Source organism: Gossypium raimondii, chromosome 5 (assembly GCF_025698545.1).
Source record: "Gossypium raimondii isolate GPD5lz chromosome 5, ASM2569854v1, whole genome shotgun sequence".
NCBI lineage: Eukaryota > Viridiplantae > Streptophyta > Magnoliopsida > Malvales > Malvaceae > Gossypium > Gossypium raimondii.
Genome location: NC_068569.1, coordinates 1,686,422 through 1,714,057, shown reverse-complemented (window position 1 = coordinate 1,714,057; position 27,636 = coordinate 1,686,422). Strand labels below are relative to the sequence as shown.

General features: G+C 34.1%; 4 protein-coding genes across 4 annotated transcripts; 2 read left to right on the top strand and 2 right to left on the bottom strand.

Annotated features, from left to right (window-relative positions):
* The first annotated feature begins 424 nt into the window (after positions 1–424).
* Positions 425–3,753, top strand: LOC105769269 (probable inactive receptor kinase At2g26730). The gene is made up of 2 exons (XM_012589791.2): positions 425–1,995; positions 2,711–3,753. The coding sequence occupies exons 1-2, from the start codon at positions 708–710 to the stop codon at positions 3,373–3,375; spliced, it is 1,953 nt and encodes a 650-aa protein (XP_012445245.1). The 5' UTR covers positions 425–707; the 3' UTR covers positions 3,376–3,753.
* Positions 3,754–8,494: 4,741 nt separating this feature from the next.
* LOC105769836 (pentatricopeptide repeat-containing protein At5g55740, chloroplastic) lies at positions 8,495–11,676 on the bottom strand. The gene has a single exon (XM_012590734.2). It carries the CDS (start codon positions 11,566–11,568, stop codon positions 9,058–9,060), a length of 2,511 nt encoding a protein of 836 aa, XP_012446188.1. The 5' UTR covers positions 11,569–11,676; the 3' UTR covers positions 8,495–9,057.
* Positions 11,677–17,802: 6,126 nt separating this feature from the next.
* On the top strand, positions 17,803–20,322 carry LOC105770916 (myb family transcription factor EFM). Its single transcript, XM_012592283.2, has 4 exons — positions 17,803–18,271; positions 18,669–19,298; positions 19,390–19,466; positions 19,596–20,322. Exons 1-4 carry the CDS (start codon positions 18,079–18,081, stop codon positions 20,109–20,111), a joined length of 1,416 nt encoding a protein of 471 aa, XP_012447737.1. The 5' UTR covers positions 17,803–18,078; the 3' UTR covers positions 20,112–20,322.
* Positions 20,323–22,396: 2,074 nt separating this feature from the next.
* LOC105770490 (uncharacterized) lies at positions 22,397–25,697 on the bottom strand. Its single transcript, XM_012591708.2, has 9 exons — positions 25,414–25,697; positions 24,963–25,061; positions 24,362–24,798; positions 23,927–23,990; positions 23,800–23,853; positions 23,396–23,464; positions 23,249–23,314; positions 23,081–23,149; positions 22,397–22,707 (listed from the first exon to the last, which is right to left on the bottom strand). The coding sequence occupies exons 1-9, from the start codon at positions 25,522–25,524 to the stop codon at positions 22,627–22,629; spliced, it is 1,050 nt and encodes a 349-aa protein (XP_012447162.1). The 5' UTR covers positions 25,525–25,697; the 3' UTR covers positions 22,397–22,626.
* Between the last annotated feature and the right edge of the window lie 1,939 nt (positions 25,698–27,636).

Genomic DNA, 27,636 nt, shown 5'->3' with positions numbered 1-27,636 from the left:
GCACCTATCCAATAGGATCAAAGTTTTATTGAGAACTGAGTGTGAAAATAGTCTCACCATCCAAAGAAAAAACAAGAGAGACGTATATCGATGAATTAAAAAACCCCCCACTCTGTTTAAACGCGTGGAATCCACTCCCTTTAGCTGATACGATTCATAGAATAGGTAAGTAGAGCGATGGTTTACGGTCGGGACCCATCCCTTCCATCACAACAAAGTCCAAATATTTACACTCACATGGAGCAATCGAAGTAGTAGCTATCATCAAAATTAACAAATCCCACGCGCTCCCAGTCGAGCGTTAACAACAGAATAGGCAAGCAAAAGTTAAAAGAAAAGAAAGACAAGCGCTTTTTTTTTTCTTCTTCTTTTTTAATTTTCAGTTTACCAATATGAAGAAAATATTATTAGAAAATAAAACGCTTTTCCCACCACTGCCAGTCGCCAGCAAAGCCATATGCTCACTTATCTCTCTCCTGTTTCTAGTTCAGCTCTATTTTTTTTTTCGTTTTTCTGTAATCTCGTGATACCTTACAAAACCACACTGTCTCCTTCCGATTTTTCATTTTTTCTTTTATGGGTTCTCACCGGAAAATCGTACTTGGGTCTCACCGGCCGCCGAGAAAAACAAAGCAAATATAGAGTGAAACCCGACTATTTTTCCTCATTTCTTTCTTGTGTTCCATTTTTTCAAGTGAAATCCCAAAATGGTTGTAAATTTTAGCTTTGTTTTTTTAGTTTCGGTCCTGATATTGTGTTTGGGAGTGACCTCAGAGCCAGTTCAAGACAAGCAAGCTCTCCTTGCGTTCCTTTCAAAGACCAAACACTCGAACCGGATCCAATGGAACTCATCAACTTCAGCCTGCAATTGGGTCGGCGTCCAATGCGATGCGAACCGCTCTTTTGTTTATACTCTTAGGCTCCCAGCTGTGGGTCTCGTTGGCTCGATTCCGCCTAACACCATCGGTCGGTTAAACCAACTCCGAGTTTTGAGTCTCCGAGCTAACGGTTTATTCGGTGAGATCCCTGCCGACTTCTCCAATTTGACTCTCCTCCGTAGCCTTTATTTGCAAGATAACGCCTTCACAGGCCCGTTCCCACCCAGTTTGACCGGTTTAACTCGTTTGTCACGGCTTGATCTTTCTTCCAATAATTTCACGGGTCCAATCCCTTTTGGGGTCAACAATTTGACTCAGCTGACAGGGTTATTCTTGCAAAACAACAGATTTTCCGGTTCTCTTCCGAGCATCAACTCCGACGGTTTGAATGAGTTCGATGTTGCTAATAACAGCTTAAACGGTTCCATTCCCGATACGCTATCTAAATACGATGCGTCTTCATTCGCCGGAAACCTTGGCCTTTGCGGTGGCCCACTCCCGCCTTGTAACCCATTTTTCCCTTCGCCGGCACCATCTCCTTCCGAGCCCATTTCGCCCTCAACATCTGGTAAAAAGTCTAGAAACCTTTCCACCGGCGCCATCATTGGTATTGCCGTGGGGTCGGCATTCGCAGCGTTACTATTACTGTTATTCCTCATTCTTTGCCTCCGGAAGCGGCAACGGCAGCCGTCGAAGCAGCAGAAGCCGGTTGCGGCCGGCGCAAGGGCGGTTCCGCCGGCGGAGGCGGGAACCTCCTCGTCGAAAGATGATATCACCGGAGCATCAACAGAAGGGGAAAGGAATAAGCTGGTGTTCTTCGAAGGTGGCGTTTATAGCTTCGATCTGGAGGATTTGTTAAGGGCTTCAGCTGAAGTATTGGGAAAAGGTAGTGTCGGAACATCGTACAAGGCGGTGCTAGAAGAAGGGACGACGGTGGTCGTTAAACGGTTAAAAGACGTTGCCGTGAGTAAAAAGGAGTTCGAAATGCACATGGAAACGTTGGGCAAAATCAGGCATGAAAACGTGGTTCCTTTAAGAGCATTTTATTACTCCAAAGATGAAAAATTGCTCGTTTCCGACTTCATGCGCGACGGTAGCTTGTCTGCCCTGCTTCACGGTAACTTTTCTCGGTTTCATTTCATTATTTCTCTTTTATTTACTTGACTTTTTCTGGGTTCCCCCCCCCCCCCTTAAACAGCCTAATAATTCATTCAAATTTATGCTTAATATTATTTTTGTGGGGACATTTTGGAATGTTGTTGGGATAATGTAATATTTAATTGGTTGATGTTACAGTGATGAATTTAATAATGGAAAGGTTCTTAATCATTGAAGAAAATGTTTTAAGTTTTCCAATTTAATAACCAGAGTAATGTCCGGGTTATGAGTTTCTTTGTACAATTCCCCCACTTCCTCTGCAAACATTCTTACAAGAGTATGTATTACGCTTGTAATGGCTGTCTTTTTTGTCTTCATTTGCATTCAACCACCAGCATTGTAACATGCAGTCTCATGATTCATCTATGGATCCACCGACATTATTTCATTGCCCCCTTTTTTTTCACTAAATTTGCTCTGCAACCTTGAAATCATGCTTTTAAGTGCCAATTATAACGGTTACTGCTTTGTACTAATCAAAAACTCCTTTCTGGGTCATTTGTTAACTTTTCAATTCAAGGAAGCTACACTTTTTTTTTTTTGGCTTATGCTTAGTATTAGGATTTTGACCATTAGGTTTATTTTGACTAATCATGAAAATTACAGGCTCACGTGGGCAAATTACTTTTTGTTTTTGATAACGATGTGAAGGGTTTTGTGAAAATATGCTGCAGGTAGTAGAGGCTCAGGCCGAACTCCGTTAGGTTGGGACAACAGGATGAGAATAGCGTTGAGCACGGCTAGGGGTTTAGCCCATCTCCATGTTTCCGGGAAGGTGGTGCACGGCAACATTAAGGCCTCCAACGTCCTTCTCCGATCAGACCAAGATGCTTGCATCTCTGACTTCGGTCTCAATCCTTTGTTCGGCAACTCCACCCCACCTAGTCGTGTTGCAGGCTACCGAGCACCTGAAGTGCTTGAAACCCGAAAAGTTACTTTCAAGTCTGATGTGTATAGCTTTGGAGTGTTGTTGCTAGAGTTATTAACCGGCAAAGCACCTAATCAAGCATCGTTAGGCGAAGAAGGGATCGATCTTCCTCGTTGGGTCCAATCCGTGGTTCGGGAAGAATGGACGGCCGAAGTTTTCGACGTGGAATTGATGAGATATCACAGCATCGAAGAGGAAATGGTGCAACTATTACAAATCGCGATGACTTGTGTGTCAACGGTGCCAGATCAAAGACCCTCCATGCAAGAAGTGGTACGCATGATTGAAGAAATGAATAGAGTGGAAACAGACGACGGATTACGACAATCATCTGATGATCCTTCGAAAGGATCAGACGGACAAACTCCTCCCACAGAATCAAGGACCACACCTCGCTCCACCACTCCTTGAGCGTGCGTGATATCAACAACGAAAGGAAAAGAAAAAGTGAATCGAAAAAGTGAAAGGAGAGTGTGTGTGGGGATGGGAGTGTTAAAGTGTGCACAAAGCGTAAGTAAAAGAAAGATAAAGTGCGCATTTGATTGGGGGAAGTAATTAATGTTTGCCCCTAAATTTGTGTCTTTTTTTTTTTTTGCTATTTTTTTTAAAATTTCGTTATCCTGGGGTTTATTCTTTTCCTTAATTTTTAATTTGCAATTATTTTAATAGATGGAGTTGAGAAAAGGGAGGGGGGAATTTGAAATGTTTTTGAAAGATGGGGGAGTTCCATGAACTTATTGGAATTTGACCATTTGATGAATTAGATGATTTTCTTTTTCTTTCTCCTAATCTCTTTTATTGCAACGGCCATGTGACAAGCTAATCACGTAGTTGAAAATTCCTTGTAAAAGTCTTAAGGAGAAAATAGAAGTTGAATAGGTAAAATGAGGAAGAAAAACAATCCATTTTGGTTATTTGGTATTATTTCTAGAATTTCTCTCGCCACAATTTAAATTTAAAAGTAACGAGGTGGATAGTTTCCTTAAATTTCCTTATTTCAATATTTCATCACATAAGTTAATTTTATTTTGATTCCTGATAGAAAATTGAAATGTAGGCATGGGAGCCTATCTAAACGGGATTAGAAGCGTAGTTAAATGATGGAATGGAGAACCGAACTGGAATCGGAGGGACTAGAGGCATGACACGTGTAGCTCAGAAGTACTAATGATGATGATTGGGCAGATTTGGAGATATGATATTTTCACCGGGGGAGAGAACTTTTGTCTGTTCATGGATTGGCATGGTAGCCAGAAGAAAAGAAACGCAAAAGCCAAGAGTGGGGAACAGCCTGGCCGGCTTTCCTTCTTTTCTTTTTCCCTAGAATAAAAATAAAATAATGGATTTTTTTCATTTTTCATCAAAAATGGTTAAACATCATGTTTGACGTGGCTAAGCTGGTAACGTTGATCTGTTTGATCGGACCCACTCAGTCTATCAACTTCATTTTTCCCGCATACAATTTCGGCCTTGGACAAGCAAATACAAATGGTCAAAAATAGGCAGGGAGGGTATAAAGAAAAGTAATTGGAAGTACGTATCGGAATTCGGGTAATGTGTAGGTATTGGTCGTCCAGCGAATCGCAGTAAACACCAAATATTAATTCCAAAATGAATTTTTATTTTGAAAAATGGAAGTGGGGTAGAGTGGATGTTTAGTTTTGATTAGGATAATGAATAAAGAGCAATTATATTAATTATTTTTCTCCATTCATTTCATTATATGAAATTATCATTTTATTTATATATACATTACAAAAAAAATAAATATGTAATAATGAAATATAAAAAAAATCATATATTTTATGTTTAAATATATTTTTAAAGAATTATGTTTAAATATTTATTTGATTTTAAAAATATTAAAAATAAATAGTAAATTTTTCCATGGAGATAGTAGTAATTTTTAAAATTATACATCTATAATGGAACAAGATGAGTGATGGAGCTGACCATGCCAATTGTAGAGCGATGATGGGATTAATAATATTTGTCTCCGCCTCGCTTCATTGCCACCTGCCCATTGCTTATCTCTAATGTCTCTATGCTTGTATAATTTATTAAATTAGCATTTAATCGTCATTTTAACATTTTCTGTATAATTACACGTATCATCATCCGTGATTTGAGCTTAATCCTAATCAAGTAGGAGATGATATTCAAGTGAAACTCTCTTAAATATGTTGATTTTAAAATTTGAGTTTGATCCAAATACTACCGGAGAAAACAATTCACTTTCATTTCTTCAAATCATTTGTTGGCTCATTTGAACTATTTTACTAAATTAAGTAGTCATTCTTTAATTATATAATTTATATTTGCAAAATCTTAATTGACACATGAAACATTATAATATATGATAGGTGGTTAAAATATAGTATAGGTTTCTGTATTTTCACAAATTTAAAATTTGATCCTTTTATTTTTAATTTTAAAATTCAGATTTAATTGTTAACCGTGTTAAATTTATTAGTGGATCATTTGAAAATAAAAGAAAATTCATTTAATAGCAATGCAATTAAAAATAACATTATCATAAAACCGAGTTTAATAAAAATAATATTAACTATTAGATTTAAAAATAAAAGTATATAGGTAAACAAAGAAGGGGGGGGGGGATATTGACAGATAAGCAGTTGCCGGAGAAAGCAAAGTTTTTGGTGCACCGAAAGTGTGTAGTTTGCCAAAATAAAAAAGATAGAAAAAGAAAAAAAAACATCTCTTACACATTGTCTGGTTTTGATTGTTTGACCTAATATTCGATTATTCTTAATTAAACCCTACATCAGGTTGTCTTCTCCATACTGTTTTTTCATCTCAAAAAGAAGAAAAAGGATTAATGAAGAAGAAAAACAAGGTGTGGGTCATATATGTATGGAGTATGGACCCACCCCTATTATCACATCGTCAATATCTTCACTTTTTCTTTTCAATTAAGTCTTGATAACAGAGATCAAACCCTTTAGAATATTAAGTTGTAGTGGTTGAAATTCCCTGGACGTAATCAATTTGTATAACACCGTGAATGATTATGGCGACAGATCATTTGCATAAGATGCAAGGCTAAGAATATTTCTAGATTTCCTTTTTCTTTCTTTTTGTAAATTAAAACTACTCCCATTTATAATCAACAAAACATCCTTCTTTCAATAATTCATTATCAACTTAATTAAATTAATTTGAATCTTAACATATGCCATCTCCATTAAGGGTGAGCATTCGATCGAATCGAGTTAATTGAATTGACAACTCTTATTTTATCATTCTAACTCGATTTGAAATTTTTCGAACCGAGTCGAATAAAATGAAATTTAAGTCGAGTAGAATTGAGTGAAATTGTTCGAGTATATGTCAAATTAAAATCTTATTACAGTATAACCAATTCCACGTTAGAGCACATAAATGTAAAACCATATACATTTGAAATTTTTTCAAAGCAAAATAACAAAAAATCTTTAATATGATAAACTTGAATAATTAATTAACTTAATTAGGTCCCAAAATTATTAATTTTAAAATTTTAAATTTCTTTATATATTCTTTAGAATTTTTTGAATTTTTTATAATTTTTAAAATATATATTTTGAAATTTTATAAATATTTTAAAATTATTTTGATTTTTTTGTAATTTTCGTTGAAAGAAAGACCAATTTACTTATTTTCAAAATTGATAGAGACCAAAAGTGTATTTACGAATCTATTATTCAGATTATTTAAATTGTAAAATTTAACTTGACTTAAACTCAAAACTCGAATTACTTATTTGAGTTGACTAAAAAAATCAAATAACTCAATTTAATTAACACGAAATTTAAATTTATTTTCAAATTTTTCGAATTAAATCAAATTTTGCTAACCTCTAATCTCTATTCTTCCATCAACCAAAGAGATGGAAAAGGACGTTAGCCCCATTGGGCATTGGCAGTTTACATAAATTATTTAGTGGTCCATGAACCTGAATTGATATAATAAAGACACCAAGAAAGCAATAAAAAAAATCAAAACCAGAAAAATAAAATCTGTCTCACTTCTCTAGTTTTATCTGATGATAGTAAAAAAAAATGACCTAAAAAACAAATAAAAAGAATGTTAATATAAATCTTTTTTATCATAAAAACACTTAAAAAGGAAATAGCCAAATAGGCACTTTTGGTGGGGGGGGGGGGGGCATTGGATTCTTCATTCATCAATCATATTTACAACACTACTGTTTATCACTTAATTTTACAGGTCATGTTTAGCTTTATTTTACAATGATGAGTAATCCAGGTTGACCTAATTTTCTTTATTTTCCCTCACAAAATACAGTTCAGCTAAACTTTTTTACCCTATTCATTAAGTCCTTTTATGGGTCTTTTAAGGTGGCTTTAATTAGCTCATCTTATTTTTTTGAAAGACCTTTTTTTGGAGTTTGGCTGATAATAATAATGCAAATGTATTATGGTTATCTTAAACCCTAAGCTAACCAGTTTCTTGCCTTCTAAGTTCATCTTTGAATCCATATATATATATATATATGAAAAGCTGCCATTTGGAAATGGAATTGGCTTTTTGCCATTTTACTTGTATGACAGTCAAAAACCATAATCATCTCTTGATTTTTAATGTTAGTTGGATCAGACAAGATGACCTCAATTCTCTCTCAAGGTTTCTAATGTTCTCATAAAATTTTCATTCATTAGACAAAAAAACACCTCCATTGAAATCTCACCAACTTGAAAGGCCTCATATGTTGGATGTAAGTAAGTGAATGCCAATTCATTGAAATCACATCAGAACTAATGAATTAATTGAATAATCATAATAAATATAATAAGGTGAAGTACACAATCAAAGAAGGTAGTTGCAGAAACAATCTAATTCATAATAAATAGTTAATATATATAAATTACATCTCAAAGTCTATAAGTTTAATGATTGTTAACTACTTTATGGAACATAATTAACTTTAGTTTTGATGTGATGCCTTGTGAAAAGCAACTTGTTCCATTTGTGGGCTTCGCTTACCCATGAAACAAGGTGCAGTGCTAGAGAGGGGTGGTTGCTAATGACGCAAAAAATGCCTTCTTTTTCTTTCACCGAAGACTAAGGACCTGGGGAAAAAAATTAAATTTGTATAACAGCCTAGTAAACCATTGAATGTTAATCGTCTTCATGCTTTATATCGATTGTTTGAGGTGTTTGAAGAAGCTGACTATAATGTTGTTCCATTGCAAACCACAGGTTGATTGGTCCCCATGGATTTGCATTGGATATTGTACTTTGTGCACATGTGATGTGAGTAGAAAAGTAAAACCATACGAAGCAAGTGCAGGAAAAAGAGAAAAGAAAAAAGAGAGGAGAAAATACCCTTCATTGGATACCTTGGAAAAGGCATAAACATAAAAGATGGTGCTCGGAGTTTGGGCTTCGGCTATTGGCTGCTTGAGAAACCTCAACCGGTAAAAACTATCGGCTTATGTTACTCAGGATTCTTCTCCTATACTCGTATTTATGTACATCCAAATTTGTATAAGGTGTACGCAAATCCTTTTTTAGGTAGAAATTTGGGGTATTTATTATAGTGTAATTACAAATGATGCTAAAGTGAGAAAGATAAAAAAATAAATTGCTGATAATGTTCTTTGTTACTACAATAATCAAGCCTAAACTCATGATAAAGTAAAAAGAATTTGGTTTTGAATCCAAATTTTGTCTTTTTTTTTCCAGTGCCCTCTTTTAATGGAAGATCCAGAAACTGAAGAAGCATAGCTGCATTATTCAATTTACTGTAATTTTTTCTGAATACGAACAGAACCGCCTCGAGTTTTGTGTGAGTATCTTATACAGATTGATATGAGTGAAGCAGTATTGTCCATTCTTCCAACATGTCTAATGTGTGGAGCTCAAAGCTGTTATCTGGTCCGATAATTCGGATAAATCAGCATCAACTCATCGGTCCTGGCCGAACATTCTGAACAATTCTTCCTAATGAAGCAAAAAGTATCCATTTGTTGTTTGCTTCTTTTTGCTTAAACTCGATCCGGTGTTGAGTCTCCTTGGAGCGCTTCATTTGTTACCTACAGATCTGATTAGTGCGTAAGAACAGAGTTTTTAAGCACTGGATTTCATATCAATTCCCAACAAAGCCAATGTAGCTTGTATATCCTCAGTATTGGGGTGTGATCCATCACCAGCAATGAAAGAATGAAGTTTTTCACCTATTTGAATCCAACTGCACCCGGGACTCTTCTTCAACCCTTTTTCTTTCATTAAATCCCTTATTTCAGATACGTCATCCCACCTTCCTGCAGTAGCATATGCATTTGAAATCGCCACATAATTCCCTGAATTATCTGGTTCCAATTCTAATAAATACTTTGATAAATGCTCCACAAGTTCAATCTCGTTATGCTCTCTGCATTTAGCAATGAGTTGTCCGATTATGTGTGCATCTGGTTCAAATGGCATTGTGAGAATAAGCCTAAAAGCCTCATCTAAACGACCTGATCTAGAAAGAAGACTAACTACACACCCATAATGCTCCATGCTTGGCGACAAATGATGTTTAGAGGCCATTTCAATGAAAATCTCTAAACCTTCATTTACCAGTCCGGTGTGACTGCACGCAGATAAGACACTTGTAAATGTTATACCATCGGGTTCTATGCCAGCTTCCTTGAGATTTTTGTACACCGCAAGAGCTTCTCCGGCTTGACCATGTAATGCATAAGCAGAAATCATAGCATTATAAACAGGCAATTCATTGCTTGAGATATGATCAAACACCCTCTTTGCTCGACTTAAACATCCACATTTAGCATACATGTCAACTAAAGCTGTTGAAACAGAAATCTGTGAACCGAGGTCATGCCGTATAGCGTATCCATGGATTGCTCTTCCATGTTGTAATGATGTCACATTTGTGCAAGCTGAAAGTGCACTACTGATGCTTACGGTATTCGGTTTGATCCCCGATTCTTGCATTTCTTGAAAAACCTGTAATGCCTCGTCGTGAAAACCATTATGAGACAGGCCAGTGATAAGAGTAGTCCAAGTTATAAGGTTAGGGTGGACGCCAAGCAATTGCATCTGCGAGAAGAACTCTTTAGCTTCATTTAACTGGGAGTTCCTGATAAATCCTAAAATCACGGAATTCCACGACGCTACATTCGGCGGCACACTCTCTAACTGCATTTGATAAAACAACTTCAAGGCCTCACCACTATGGCCAACATTTGCATAAGCAGCCAACAATGTATTCCATAATATGATATCTTTGTTATTAGTGGAACTAAATACATGTCCAGCATAATCAATTCTTCCACATTTGGCATACATATCTACAATGCTACTTGCAACAACCACATCAGACTGAAGGCTGTTCCGAATACAATAACAGTGACCCTCTTTTCCAAGTTTTATATTGCTTGAATTCGCAGCTGCGGTCAATATAGACGATAGAGTCACGCAGTCAAATCTCAAATTTTCCGATCTCATCAGGTGACACATATCGAGTGCCTTATCGATCAAGCCAGATTGCAAGTAACTAGAAATGATCAAATTCCAAGTAACTACATCCTTTTCAAGCATCTTATCGAAAACTAGATTGGCATCGTCAATCAAACCAACCTTGGAATAGAAATTCAAAACAGAACTACCCAAAATGCTATCCAATTCGAATCCATGTAAGACAGCAATGGCATGCCCCTGTTTTCCCTCACCTATTGCACCTAAATTAGCTGAAGCCGATAAAAAGCTCGATATGGATACCTGACTAGGTTCCACACCTTCCATTCTCATCTCATGGAACACCCCAATTGCTTGCTCATTCATCCCATTTTGCATATACCCAACGATCATCGAATTCCAAGCAATTACATTCCTCTCAATCATAGCATCAAACACTTTCCTTGCATCTTCCAAAGCCCCACATTTTCCATACATATCAATCAAACTACTTGCAACAAAGACACACCCATCAAAACCCACTTTCACCACATGCCCATGAACCCCTTTCCCATACCCAAGCCATAACAAAGCACCACAAGCTTTCAATGCATTAGGGACCACGAAATTATCTGGCAAAAACCCATTTTCTTGCATCTCAGAAAACCCCATTAAAGCCTCTTCATTTAACCCAATTCTACACTTGAGTCCTATAATGGCAGCCCAGGAAAACACATTCTTTACCCTCAATCTACTAAACAAATTATTAGCAACATCAAAAGCACCACACTTTGCATAAAAAATAACCAACTTTGTTTCGATATACTCATTTCGTGCAAAGAAAGCACCGTGTTTTAGAACTTGAGCATGAATTTGCTGACCTGTGAAAAGATCTCGTTCATAAACGCAACCCTGAAGGATTTCGCCGTATATTTCAGGTCCAACCGATAGGTTTTTAGAGTCCATTTCAGTGAGTAAGTCAACAGCTTGTTGAATTTCGCCATCTTTGCAAAGTGAAGATATGGTGTGGAAGTAAGATTTATACAAAGTATGATGATTTCTGGTGGTTCCATTGAGTTGTGTAAGATGAATTGGCTCATTTGAATTGAAGGATTTGATTGTTTTTGATAATTTGAAATGAGAAAATTTGGGGGTTGTGAAAGGAAGCGAAGCCATGCAGCAAGTAATGAAGAAGAAGAGTGATTGTTGTAAGGGGAAGCGGGAAGGATGGTTTCATCGTTAGAAATCAACGACTCTTTCCTTGCACCAAAAGGAAAAAAAGAAGAAGATAAGTTTATCATCCAGCAATCAAAATTGTGATTGATTTGAACCTTGGGCCCACAAAATATTGGGACCCAATTCTTAGTGAAAATATTTAATTATTATACCATCAAGCTGAAAGAAAACATGTCATCTCATGGATATATTTAGTGTTACGAGTAAGTTACATATTAATTTAAAATAGAAATTTTAAAATATTATTTTTATAATGAATAAATATGATTAATTATTTTTTAATAATTTATATAAAATCTATGCAACTATCTCTTAAAAAATATAATATTAAGATTTGAAAAACCCAATCACTAATTTAAGCGGATATTATTTATTTTAATTTTAAAGACGAAATCGTAAATGAATCTCTTTTTTTTTAAAAAAAAAAACTCTATAAATTTCTCTAAATGTCAACTAATTAAAGTGGAAGATATACTAGGCTGTTTACAACAATGGGTTCATAGAAATCAGCCTACTATCTGTTACAGGCCTTCAAGAATCCCTTAAGACCCCATACAGGGCCCAATAGCCTACTGCCGTAGCCGCAAAGGCAAACTTTTCCTTGTTTAACCTACCATGAGTGTGAAAGGGGAAACTATCACAAACTTAATGAAATATTGAATTGAGTCTCGAATTAATAATATCATTTTCATTATCATGATTGGTGGTCTGCAGTTTTAGTTTCCCTCCCACTCTTACTACTACTCACGTAAAGAAATTATTAATGAATGGGGTAGTGAAAAATCATGGATAATATATTCCTCCTTTTATTACATTTTTCACAATAATTTGGATCTTATTATTTTTAATTATAAAATATAACAGAGTGGAATGAAAAGATAATTAAAAGATTTTTGATCTACCCATGAACAGATAAGAATGTGTGCGACACATTAAATTAGGTAAGGAATTTTTGGATTTTTTTTTAATAATTGAAATTAACTGTATCTAGTGTTGACACTTATGAGAACAACAGGTCAAAATTATTTATTATTACAAAATTCCAGTCTTCATCTACACTCCAGTTCCTGCCTTTTAAACTCGTCTTTTAGGTAAGAGGCCGACCAAAGATATTCTAATTCCATTCTCCACTCTCTTGCTTTCGATGCTAATGGCTATTGCTAATTTGTATTTATTTATTTATTTATTTTTCCTATTCTAAATTTATGGTCAAACCCCACTATTTAATAATTTCTATATATTTAGTAAAGATGGAAAATATTTTTGTATTAATATATCAGTTTTAGTATTCTCTTTTTTCTTTTCTTTTTTTTCCTTTACTGCGGCTCTCATCATCCAAAAAGTAAATTATTTCAATCAAACAAAACTAAGAAAAGCACAAACTTCTTTTTTTTTATATACATTAAGATAAGCTTGCATCAAGAATCCAAATAATGCAAATCCCTATACAGCTAGATAGCAATATATAACATTTTTATATCAACAATAAACAAGTTTCTGATGCCCGACGACGAATCTATCCTATGTGAATTGGGGAATTTATTAGAACATTGAACCACCAATCCCTATTTTGATGATTCCATTTTTTTCAGTCACCAAAAAAAAACACTTACATAATACATTACAACCCGTAAATGTAAACATCACTGCCTTTCCGCAAAGCTTAAGAATCTTTCATATCATATAAAGATATACATGAAAGAAGAAGAAGAAGAAGAAGAAAAAAAAAAAAGTTCGTCGTCTTTGTTTCTTTTTCATTCTTTTAATTATTTCCTTCTTTCAAAGTTGTATGGAACTTTGAATTCTTCTATCGAATTTTACTGATAATTCAGTTCAGGCTTTTTTTGCATTAAGAGGAATTGAATTTTATATTTCTTTTCTTTTTTTATTTTGGATTTATTAATATTCTTAAATATTTTTCATATATATATATTTCATGTAAAATTATTAATAGATTATTATGTTTTATTTTTAGCGAAACTATAAAAAGAAAAGAAAAATACTTAAAATTAGTTTAAAGTATTACATCAAATTGATCTGGACCCAATTTATGACTAAAACGGAACATTCCAACAGTATTGATACAAAATTGACTTCTTCTTTTTTATAACTGATCACATTTATTTGGTTTGTGATTTGTATTCTCTATCATTAGATTAATTATTTAATTAAGTTGTTTATTTGCATTAATTAGGCTGTTAGAAGACTACTGATCTCATCTCCAGTATCTAAGAAATGAGTTAAATTATAATTAGTTAAAGTAGTTCAAATAATGACGGATTATTTCAATTATTTTTTAACAAAATCATTTCATTATATTAAAAATATTAAATTTTCCAAATGAAAAGAGAAGAAGCCAAGAACATGCTTGTCACTTTAGATCAAATAGGGAAGAACGAATCGATGTCAAATTCTAAAATTAGACTTTTCACTTTGTATTAATTAATTAATTAATTAAATTGATTGATTGGTCGAGTTAGTGAACTTAAATTTCACTTACAAGATTTAGATTCGATATTTTGTTGTGGACTGTCCCTATAATTGGTCTTCAATTGCAATGGATTTTTTTTTGCCTAAAAAACAATTATCTTTTCTTTATCAAGATTACTTTTTTATGGAATACTTTAATTAATTTTTAACCCCTTTTCATTTATTATTTATAAGCTTTGGATCCTACTATTCTTTTTTTCTTACCAAATACCCAATTGGAGCATAAATTGGAAACTTTGCCTTTTAAATTCAAAACCCCTTCTCCATAACATATACTCTCCTTTTTCTTTTCTTTTATATCACTCTAAATAGTGGTCCTAATTGTATGATAAAAAGTGTATTTCAAAAACAAAAAAATTGTATGATAAAAAGTAGAGGATAGGCTGTTTGCAGATACGCTTTTGCTCAACTAATCCAACAAACAAACTTAAATCCACACCATGTGAGCCTGCAATCTCACAGCCAATGCATGTTCATCTTTTAAATTTTTATTACTCGATCCATATAATATTAACTGCCAAAAGTCCCCCCTAATTTACTAATTGAATTCATTCTAATTACTTAAAATCATTTTATTTGTTAACAATTAGATTCTGATTATATCTGTTCTTTTTGACATAATATATCTAAAACTACTCATAATCCCTTCCAACCTATAAATAAGAGGATAATGTGCTTCAGTGTACTCGAACCCACGTCCTCCTATATTGACAACAATATTCATGACATTCCAATTAAAACTCAATTGATAAAATTTGCTATGGAATAGCCGCAAAGGCCGAATAATTTATCCTACATATGCTACATTAGATTGTAAGATTTGGAAATTAAAATATCACACGTAATCCAAATTCAATTGTCTTATTTCTTAGCTAAATGAATTTAGCTATGTATTTGAACTATATGAGCTCCTCCGGTCTTTGATATTTAAACATGATTATTATTATGCATTTAATATAGGTATTCAACATTTATATATATATATATATTATTAATAACGAAATCTTGATTAAAACATTTCTTTTTTAACGATATCAACATGGCAAACTGCATGACATTCCACATATATTTCATTTTGACATGTCACTATTTATCTTATATGTCATGTTAACAAATAATTTAAAATTCAAAAAAATATAAATGAAAAATTCAAGAAAAATATATAAGAAGCTCATTAAAATTCAAAAAAATTATCATGAAGCGCATGTGGATTGCGACACGAGTTGCCATGTTTGAAAATTTAACGTTTTAGTACATATTTATGTCAAAGAAAACAACAATCCAACTTTTTTTTAAATGTTGATGGTCAAATATTACTCTCTCTTTTTTTTTTCTAAAATTAAGGACCAAATTTAGCTTAAAAATAAAAATCAAATTAAAAAGAACTTTAAAGGCTAAATTTCACGTTATGCATTTAATATATGTTTTGTATTTACTTACGTTTCAATTTTAAAAAATAACAATTGATATTTAGTTTATAATTACAGGATTGGTGTAAAAATGAAAAGTAGTGCTATGTATAAATTGCAAGTTTGCTAGGCTCACACTTTTCTCTTTTTCTTCCTACTGTGACTTGTTACTATTAATTTAAAATGTACATTTTTTAATTGAAAAATATGTAATATTATTAATGTCCATCTTTTTCTAATGTATATAGGTTTATAGAGAGAAAGCCCCCATGGTCTATTGTCGAGTATTGTTAATATGGTTTTAGGGAAAAAAGGAGAATATTGGAAATAAGAAAAATAAAAGGAAGAAAAAGGGAGGGGAATATTCCCGGGGGGGGGGGTATATAAATAATAATATATTATATAGATATTGACACCAGACAAAAGGGATATTCAGAAGGACGAAATAAGGGAATATCAGTGACACTTGTCACGAGGAGAATCTCCTTTGCTTTTGCTTTGCTTTGTTTTAAGTTTCTTCTACTTTATTTTTTTCCTCATAGAATAAAACATGGAAGAGAGAAGAAAAAAAAAAAAAGGCATGGGTTGGACTGGAGTCTTGTACGAGAAGGGACTGATTTGCTTTTAGATTTTTAGAAAGGGACTCACTATCCCAACCCAAACCCATCATTATTATTACCACTACTTTCCTCTTTTTGCTGACAACCCAGTAGTGTTAAGGCTAAGGGAATTCGATGCAGTCAGCAGCAGTCTTTCTTACACTATATTATCAACTTTGCCTTTTTACTTTCATTCAACCAAAAAAACAAAGGCATTTCTTACTGTTATTCTTCTGGACCGTATCGGGTCGGATCCCTGTCCCTGCATGCATGTTATGGTATCCCATGCACATTATTAATGTACTCATTGTCACATATTTTCAATTCATTTAACCTATACAAGTTGCTGTCAAGAAAAGTGGAGTAACCAACCAGGATTGTTCTCCATTAAACTAAAATGATCCAACTTCATATATATACCAAAAAATGACTTGAAGAAATTCTCCACTTATTTTCAGACTGTTGGTTGGGGATGATATATGCATATTAAGGAATACTTGAGCTCATATCATATCAATATATAAGAGTGGGATTGGAATTCCGACCCGAACCCGGATCTTCGGCAGTGATTCTATTAGTATTAATATATATAAATAAAGAAAAGTTGTGAAGGGAATCTTGTTACCTTCGTAGCCACTTCATTAAAGTGAGTAGCAGAAGAAGATTCCCCGGCTCTTAAGCTGCTTTATAATTCTTTTAGGGGATGGGATTTTGGGGGGGCTTTAAGCTGCCCCCTTGTGGGTTGTGTTCCCTTAATTTAGAGTCGTAGAATTGGAAATAAGATATTCTTTCCTTAGCCCCCAAATATTATATTCTTTTGGGATGAATGTTTGGTTTTTTAGATTAGATATTCTGCACTCAATTTTAGGGCAATTATGCACCTTTTGAAACCATAAAGAAACTTGCTTACTTACTTTCCTGGATTCATACTATACATCTCTCTCTCTCTCGCTTCAGTATGGTGGGTTAAAAACTAAAATTAATTACCATAAATTATTGATTCTTTGCATATTTTTTCAAATTAATAAATCTGTGTAGAATCTCTCTTTTTTTTTGCGTACTTTATGTTACTCAAAAGAAAGGAAGATAAACTTCTTATCTCAGGTAATTAATGAAGCCTGTTTGTTACCGTTCACGTGTCCAGCATCCAATTTTTATTGGTGATTGGAAGATTTTTCTGGATCTAGATTAAAGCTGAACAAATGTTGTAATTACCATATATACTACACTAAGCCTATGCAAGGATTCATTATTCTTTTTCTTAAACATGATTAGCTTTTAAATCCCACACCCTTAAATTAAGTTGTGAGTTTATTTCAAATATCCAACTTTTTCTTTTTATAAAGAAGGGAGAAGAAGCAAAGGTTAATAGGGTTATTAGTAACATTAACAAGAAAAAGTTGATAGAAATTTTAAAGTACAAACAGTAATAAGAAGAATCATCTTTTGTATTAGAGGATTTTGAATTTCGTACACAGGCTAAGCACATGATCCTCTTGTTGTCAGACCTTCTTGATTCCCTTCTCTCTTTCTCTTAATTTTATTTTTAAAGCATTTTTTTGCAAGAAGTTACCATCCCCTCTGCTTTATCCCCTTCCCTTATTTAGCTTTTTCTTTCTAAAACCCCACTTTATTCCCCCACCTGGTGGACTCACCCCCTCTAAAAGAGACGATCCCTCCCATCGAATCCTCCTTGTGTTCACAACACAACAGACCTCCCCTTTCTTCCCCTTTTTCTTTCTCTCTTTCAACTCAAAAACCTAGAAAGACTCAAAGCCAATACCTCCATCCTTTGTTTCTTTGCATACAAACAAATCTTAATGTTTTGTTGCTATTATAGCATGACTGGTATTGTTCCAAACAATAGCTTTTCCTGAGAAGAAACAAGATATACATATTTAAGTTTCTTGCTGTTTTGTAAACCCTAAAGAAAAAAAGCGGAAGGAAAAAACATGGCATCACCTACTGGATTAACCCTTGACTGCAAACCCCACAGTTATTCTATGCTATTGAAATCATTTGGAGATCAGCAGATTGATCAAACTCAGAAGCTTGAAGATTTCCTTGGTCGTCTGGAGGAAGAACGCCTTAAGATTGATGCATTCAAGCGTGAGCTTCCCCTTTGCATGCAACTTCTCACTAATGGTAACCGATCATCATTTCTTTTCTTTTTTTATGGATTCATCTTTAATAAACAGAAAATAATGTTTAGGATCTATTACTTCATATGTTGGAATTAATGTTACCTTTGATTCTTAACGTTTAAAAAAAAAGGTTTTTATAATAGAATCATCATCACCTTAAAATCCAAATGACAATAAAGAAATTATATTTTTTTTTCCGAGCTACTGGTGGATATTCATGTTCTTTCGGATGAGGTGTTAATTTCCAAATTCTAACCTTTTTTGTTTTATAGAAGTTAGAGCTTGCTTTCTATTTGTATAATCCAATCCCTTTGAATTTAAAGGGGCCCGATATTTGCATACGTTTTCTAGAGAACTAAAGCATTTATTAATGCTTTTTCTTTTCCTTCTTTCTTCAGCTGTGGAGACTTCGAGGCAGCAACTACATGCATGCCGAGCAAATCAAGGATCAAGGCCTGTTCTTGAAGAATTCATACCCCTAAAAAATTCAAGCTCAGAGAATTCAGACAAATCGCAAAACATATCTGATAAAGCAAACTGGATGACGAGTGCACAGCTATGGAGCCAAGCGGGAAACGAAACGAAACCACCACAATCCTCAGTTGCGTCCCCTAAAGAAGCTGATATTGGTTTCAATGTTAGTCCCAAGTTGGGGTTAGATACCAAGCAGAGAAATGGAGGAGCTTTCCTTCCATTCTCCAAAGACCGACAGAACCCATGCCCTGGTTCGACTTTACAGCCTCTTCCTGATCTAGCTCTTGCCTCTATGAATGAAGATATGGATGATAAGAAATGCTCAGAGACTGAAAATGGTTGTCAACGGAGAGAGAATTCAGGCAGAACCGGCAACGGGGGAGCTTTGGTTGAACAAGGGAAAGGAACTAGCTGCAACGCTGCTGAAGGGCAAACGACAAATGGTAACACGAATACAAACACTGGTCAACCTCATAGGAAAGCTAGGCGGTGTTGGTCACCTGATTTGCATAGGAGATTTGTTAATGCTCTCCAAATGCTTGGCGGTTCTCAAGGTATCAACAAAATTCATCTTCTTTTAATCTTTGTTGATTATCAAAATGACCGGTTCTGATATGAGAATGTTGTGATGATGATTACATGCAGTTGCTACACCAAAACAGATAAGGGAACTGATGAAGGTTGAAGGTTTGACCAATGATGAAGTGAAAAGCCATTTACAGGTAAACTCGCAGTTTCCACTGATCCATACAAGAAAGAAGCTTTTGTACTAAACCTGACACAGAACAACATTGCAAAATAATATGCCTGGTAATAACGAATTTTGAGTTTTTTTTTTTTTTTTTTTACAGAAATATAGGTTGCATACAAGGAGATCAAGCCCAAGTCCACAAGCACCAGGAGCCCCAACACCGCAGCTTGTAGTCCTAGGTGGTATCTGGGTTTCACCAGAGTACGCCACTGCTGCAGCAGCTGCCTACGGTGGGACTCCTACTCTTTATGGCGCTCACCACCCGGCTGCTCCCCATGCACCTCCTCCTCACTTCTGCGCATCACCAGTGCCCCAAGAATTCTACAGTGCGACTGCAACGCCCGCTCCAACTCCTCCACCCCAGCTGCACCACCACACCCTCCAGCAGCAGCTCCACATGTACAAGTCCACCTCGCAGGCACATAGCTTACCGGAATCCGACGTCAGGGGAGCCGGAGACCATTCCGAGAGCATTGAAGACGGCAAATCTGAGAGCAGCAGCTGGAAAGGAGAGAGCGGCGAAAACGGCGGCGGAGCTGATCAAAGAAAAGGGCTAGCTGCATTGAGAGAAGACGGAGAAGAAAGCAATGGAAGTGAGATCACTCTCAAGTTCTAAAGAGAATTAGGGTTTAGGGTTAGGTTTCAGGTGTTCGATGGAATTCTCTACATAAATCATAATGGTATTATTTTGAAAAAGAGTAATAATTAAAGAATTATGTTAAATATGAAGAGAGGGTAAAAAGGGCATAAAGGAAAAGTGAAGCTCTGTTTTGTTCGTTCCTTTCTACGCTTAAACGTCTATTCGGGAAATCATTGAACTTTGGATATTTGTTTTTGGCGTTTTCTTTTAACTTTCTTCTTTTTGCATATCTTGACAGATTTGCCCTTTTAATTTTTACATGCAGATCAGCCAAAGTTCTCATTGTTCATATAATGGGTTAATATAAAGTTTGATACTTAAGTATTTCTTTTTCCTAATTTGCCAATAAACTCCATTTTAATATTTAATTTAGTGCCTAAATTACACTAACATAATATAACCCGATAAATGTTTGACACGTCTGCTCTAGTAAAAAACATAAATCTCAGGATAAGAAAAAGCTCTAAGTTAACCCTAAAACCAAACATAATTAAAGAAGAAAAGCTAAACATCAAACTTTAGAAATCAAGCAAAACCAGAGTGAGGTAGCAACTCAACAGTATATTAACTCTTCTCATCAATGAGTAATTATAACAGTTTAAAATATATAAATTTCCTAACAATTTTAAAATACCCATTGATTTTATTATTACTTTTTCAACAGAGGATTATTTTGTTACAACACTTCACTTTTATTGATATTTGTCATTGTCCTTATAAATTAAACATAAATTTATCACTATATATACCTTAATTAACTCTACTTTGAATTTTTTTGTTTTTCTTTTATTTGATTCAATTTTTCCACTAAACTTAAATTTTAATTGAATTTTCTATTCAATTTTAATTTAAAATAAGTTAATAATTTTTATATTTTTCTTTAATATTTAAAATAATAAGTTAATTAACATAATATTAAAAGTAAATAAAATAAAATTTTCAAGTTTTATTTCATTAAATAAAAATTATAATTTAATTTATTAATTTATAATATTTATAACTTGAATTATTTTAACTATTAAAATAAAATATTTGAAAGAATTTTTCTTATGAAATTATGTTTTCAAATCATCAAAATTAATATTGAGTGGTAAAATTTAATTAAAAATAAAAATTGATTGCAAAATTTAATAAAATTCAGAACTTAAATCACATAAGAGTTGAATAACAAATTTACTGAGATTTTGAAAATATAAAACAAATATCAATGGTGATAAATTTAAATATTCCCATTAATATTTTTAATAAAAGAGCAAGTGGTAGAAATGAGTTGAGATAGTGAAATCATTGGAAATATATTTTGAAAAAGATAGCAAAATAAATATAATATATATTTTCCCGAGGAATTTAAAGAAAAAAGAAGCACCGAAAGTGGGTGTTAAACTCCTTTACACCTTATAGTCAGTCCGCGTGTATAAGAGCCAGCTCTTTTGGATCTCTGCCTTTGAATCTTTTATTTCATGTTAATCGATAAGCAATGCCATTATTATTTTTACAATTATTGAATGAAAGCTCTCCAATAAGGGATAAAATAATTAATTACCTTCAGTTTTCTTTATGTTGTCGGAGATTTGGAGAAAACACTTGCACCCAAAAAGAAGCTTTTACCTTTGATGAGAATATACAAAGATCAAAGAAATGTTTATGATTGGGCCTTAAATATATATATATTATTTTGTTTATTACTTGGCAAATTCTATAATAAATGCAGTTGGTCACACAGTATTAGTGGATAAATGGGTGCCTGGTATTGAGAATGTTCTGTTAAGCTTTCCTAGGCAAACTGATACTCATTTGTCGAACTAATAAAGAAAGAAGATAGAAGTTGGGATCTGACTGGTATTGAAAATTGGGTAAGGGATAAGGAGATGCCACTAATATTGTGCGTAAGTTTTATTGGAGAAGGAGGCTATGAAGGGATCATCAAATATTGAAGTGCTTTTATAGAGGTAAGGTTTTACAGGTGTTGGGTATTTGCGTTTTCCTTTGGAATGTAAGGTGTTTTGTCCGGTTGTTTTGGTGTCAGAACACTATTTAGTTTTCGGCTGTAAATAATATCATGGAATGACTATTGGCCAAAAAAGTAAATGCAATTGGTCATCCTATAAAATCCTCAGGTTAGGACCTAGGATAAGAGACACGGCCCCCGATAAAACAGATTTCGGCTGGGAGAACTATGGAGGCATATACCAGCAGGAAAGCACCAATCTTATGGGGGGTGTTGGAGAGGGTTGGACAACAGGCCCTAAGCTTCAAGCTCATTAGAATAAAATAATCCTTTCATTTGTGCATCACCAAATGTTATGATGTTACATTAATAAAGAACACTAGAGCATAACAACATTCTAAAAATTATCAGTATATACATCAAAAAAAAGAAGCTACTTTAATTGTACTTCACTTCTTTCTCATGCTCTATCTACATAAAGGTTTAAGTACTCCAACCAAAACGTGACAAATCAGAGGACTAGTGAACTACTTCCAACACAAATCATGCAATCCCATTTGCCAGACTGCCACCCTTTACACCCCCATCATCTTCACACTCTAGCATTGCTGACTCAACAAGGGTCTGCAAGGTAAAGTTTAGAGTTAGTATAGTATCTGCCATTGTTTCTTCCATCAATGATTCTATAAACATGATCTTTTATCCTCAGTAGGTAAAATACTGAACAATGATCTTTGTCCACCGACATAACACCACATAGTAAAAGGCGATGGGCATCACTCATATGCAATGCAAGTCTTGTTTAGTAGGGTGGCATATGAATCTTAGCAAAGCAGCAAAATTTGACAAATCAAAAAATTGACACATATGAGAAACAATGATATGGAATTATGTGTGTAAGTGCAACAGCTCCATAGCATGTTTTCAACCAGACAACAGAACAGATAAGAAATGAAAAATGCATATAGATCATGATCAACAGACTGAAGAGGCTGACCTGAAGTTCTTGTTCATAGCTTTTAAGTTTTTCCCTACACTCCTTTACTTGCAGGAAACACTTATGCAGCTGTACATCATTCATTTAACATTAAATTTTTTTTCTACCAAGAAGAAAAGATAATAATTTACTTCACCCAAATTGCAGTAGCATATTTTGGAGGATTACCTTGGTTAAATGCATTTTGCGGCGTGACGAAACCTTCTTTGCAGCAATTAGTGCATCTTCGAGATTCTGTATGCAATTATAAAATTATTTGTGACAAAATCTACCATGCCAAATATAATAAAACAACAGGCAATGTCATTTAGATACCTTAGATTTTTTCTGTAAATCCAAAACAATATGCTGTCTCTCTTCTAACCTCCCTTCCATCAGCGAAATCTGATGAGTCAGAAAATGTTACTTGTCTTTTCTTACCACCATAAAAGGTGGAAATGAAGTGCCCAAACAAACCCATCCACAAAAACACTTATGTATTGCAGTGTCTTGGAGGATAGGGGGATAAAACAGACCCTAACAATAGAAGGCTGGTTTGACCCTGTAAAAAGCACCTTGGATACTGATATTCTCACTCTAGTGATTGCCAGGTAGTGCAAGTACAAGAGTGTATATGCACACATAAAAAATGCATTAGACTGCACCTAGATGCTATAACATCCATCTTCCACACCAGATTTCTTATAAAAACAATACATAATTCCAAAGATGTAGCAAACCTCTGTTTTAAGTTCTTCTCGGCTCTGAATTGATCTTTCCAGTTCTTTTTTCATCTGAAAATAAAACATAATTAACAAAAGGAAATAAGGATTACGCAAGTACACATTAGATCAAAGTTAAGGTTACCTGATTGTAATCATCACTTGAATCTGATGAAAGCCGTCCTCTGCCATGATCATTGCTCGTTGAACTGAAATTTGAAAATTAATGTAAAAAGACCTCTTATAGAAGTGTGTATTGCTAAACTGAAGTAATTAAACTGAAGAAAGATAATGAAGTTCATCCATAAGTGTGTATTGATAGATTCAACTTGTTACATGTGAACATGAAGACCTTAGACTGAAAGCCATAGACACAAAAAGATATGTTGCAACAGTTCATACGAAGTACATTAGAATCAAAATCAACATAGTGAAGAGCTTCATTACCAAACATATATTGTGATGGAAAACAGAAAACATTAAGTAAACAACCTTCGGCAACCCTGAATGCAAAGAATCCTTGAAAGAAGGAAAGAAAAAAAGAGGGTAAGGTAGTGGACGTGGAGTGGAGTGTTCTTACCCATTCCGTCTCCTTGGTTGTTGCTCCTTGTCCTCATCAACACTTCTACGGTAACCATTAGTTATAGCAAGCTCCCTATCTTGATCCAAATTCAGCTCGTGATCCCTATCCCAATCCTGAATATGGTCCCTGCTTTCTCCTTGCATATGATCATCCACATCTCTGCCATGATCTCTATCCAATGAATATTCCCCAGCTTTATCATGTTCATGATGCTCATATCCTCTTTCTCTTCCAGAATCATAGTCCCGAGACCGATCATGCTCTCCGGATCTATCACTATACCGATCCCGATACCGTTCTCTATCACGATCATGATCTCTTTCTCTGTCACGCCCCCTATCCCACTCACTCCGTCTAGGGCGGTCCCTACTGAAATTTGATCTGCCCCCCCTGGTGGTCACTTCATTAACTCTTACAACCCGACCATCAATAGTCTAGTTACAATTTCAAGTTTCAACAATGTTAAAATCTCTACAAGTTTCAAGAGTTGGCATATTCTACAAGACCAGATCTCTAAAAGTTTCAACATTCATTAACTCTTAAAACAAGCAAGAAAGGAATCATTCCATATTCCATGGAACCAACAAGCAATACATACCCTGCCATTCATATCGTTGATGGCATCATAGGCTGAACGAGGATTTGTAAAAGTAACAAAGCCATAGCATTTCCCTCTAGTTGTATGATCATTAACAATCTGCGAACCAACCACATTGTCAAGCTTCAACCGTTCAGAAAACCCTAATGCCAAACATTACTAAAATTCTAGAAACATTTGAGCAAAATAAGAGATAACAATTCCATCACCGGTAAGTTCTATCCGGCACTCCCAAATTAATTCCCGAAAAATATAACAATTGGATTTCTTTTAAATAACAAAAAAAAAATTAAAAGAGGTTTCCAACAACTATTTTGCCGCTAAAATCTTTAATTAAATAAATAAAAATTCGCCCAAAAATTTGAGAATAAAAAATTAGAAACCTAAATGCATAAGAAAGCAAGTGAACAGTGATATGCGCGTAGGTGAAAGTCAACGGAAAGAGGAAGACCTTAACAGCGACGACGGCGCCGTAGAGGCTGAAGACTCGGCGGATGGAGCTTTCGGTGGCGTCGTAGGGAAGCCCTCCCACATACACCGAACTTTCGTCGTCGATCGTCATTTCCCCACTTTTACTCCAGACCAAAGCTTCAATATTTATTTTTTTAAAACGAATCTTTTTTTTCCTGTCACAATGGGTATTGTTTATATATTTCTAAATTACTTTATTTAAAAAGAAAAATAAGAAAGAGATGATTGAGGAATGAAATCCTATATCCGGGTCAGGCCTAACTTGATCCAACTTCCAAGCTTGAAGAAATAAATAGAAAGAGGGCTGGGTTAAATGCTCACAAGTTATTAAATTTAATTTTTAATCTTTTAAAAAAATGAATTTAATAAAGAAAAGGGAAACAAATATATTTTGACAGCTCAAATATTTTAATTAAATGAAAAAATAAAAATATAATTACTGTTTTTTTTTAATTCGAATTTTTTTTTACACTACTAAATATAAGAAATAAAAATGTATTGAGCAATAGTATATGAAATCATTAAGATTTGAGTATAATTTTTTAAATATGAATTATATACTAAATTAAAGGAGTGTTAATGTTGATCTAGTTGCATTAATTTATATAGTCCATAATCACAATAGTGGTGGGACGAAAATACACTGTGATTCGAGAAAGGGCATTTTCATATTTATTGGTCCCATAATCACATATAATACTATTTTTAATTCAGTGACAAAAATGCATTGCTATTTTGGGCTTGGTTTTGCTGATGAAGAAATTGGGTTAAAGCTTATACGGATTCGAAGCTATCCGCACTGGATATTCTTGTTTATCACTGCTGGACTTTTGACTACATGAATTTTATTCCAAATGATTTGCTGCTGAAATCTGAATTTTTATGTATACTTGAAATTTTAATTTTTATTCAATCATATATATTTATTTTCATATTAGATTAATATAATTATTTATATATATAATATATCAACATAAAATAGTGTTAATTCGATCATGTTGTTAATAATTCGTGAAAACTGAATCGAATAAAAAATTGTATGTATAAAATTATACAAAATCAAAATTTATATATGAAACTTCACATTAAATCAAAACTTATATATAATTTTTATGTTGATCCTTTTTAAGAATGATATTATCATACCCAAGTTAATTATATAATGTCAAGCCCGATCCAAATGAACTTAGGCCTAAACAGAAAATTTTAGCAATGAGTCGTCTGGATTCTGACTTAAGTGGAGCATGTCAAGTGTTGGTGTGGTATTTGTCTTTTGCCGTTAATTATTTTCCAGGAACATCAAAGCTGTTTGTTTCCTAGCTAGCTGCAGATACTGGAAAGACAGCCTCTGTTGTGATTAAGGTAATCGGAATTAGAGACAATGGTCTTGGTTTTGTCTTTTTTCCCCCCTTCCCTTAGGAGGGGGGCACCCCCACCCTAATAATAATCCTAAAACAAAATTATCCTATCTGTAATGATGTTAGGGTTTGGTGAAGAGTCACCTCATGTTTTGATTTTCTAGCAAATCAAAGAAAACCCGTTATTCATGAACTAAAACTTGAAATTTTAATTTATTGGATATTATTTTAAAAAAATACGTTCCAAAGAGTTAAATTCAAGTCTTAACATATATAATTATTATCCAAAATTAATATTTAAAAAATAATAAATTATTAATAATTTGACTACAATTGAAATCGAGGATAAAGTAGTAGATCACGAATTGAAATACTAGTGATAAACACACACCTATCATCCTAGCTTTATTTTTTTTAACAGTTTGATTAGCTTTGACTCTGTGAAAAAGGTCAAGTCTCACGTATAAAGGAGCAACTATTAGTCTTTAAAAACAGTATAAGGTCTGTCTCAAATAGCTAGCCCCAAACAGGGCATTGCATGCACTGCAAAAACTGATGAGAAAAAAACATATCGTACGTAGAGACTCCTCAGATATATTTCATTTAAGCTGGTCTACGAGACAGAGAGAGACATATATAGATACAATCAAAACAATGGAGCAAAACAAAGTTATACAAAAAATATGGAATCCCAATATTTACGCTCACAATGTTGCCACAAAACAACAAGAACAGTAGTTTAACAGATCGGGTTTTTGGGGTTTTCTTGTCTCACCACCATGGACAATGATTACAAAATCTATTAAACCAACCGGTACCCCCGTCATCAGTTACCACACAGTGTT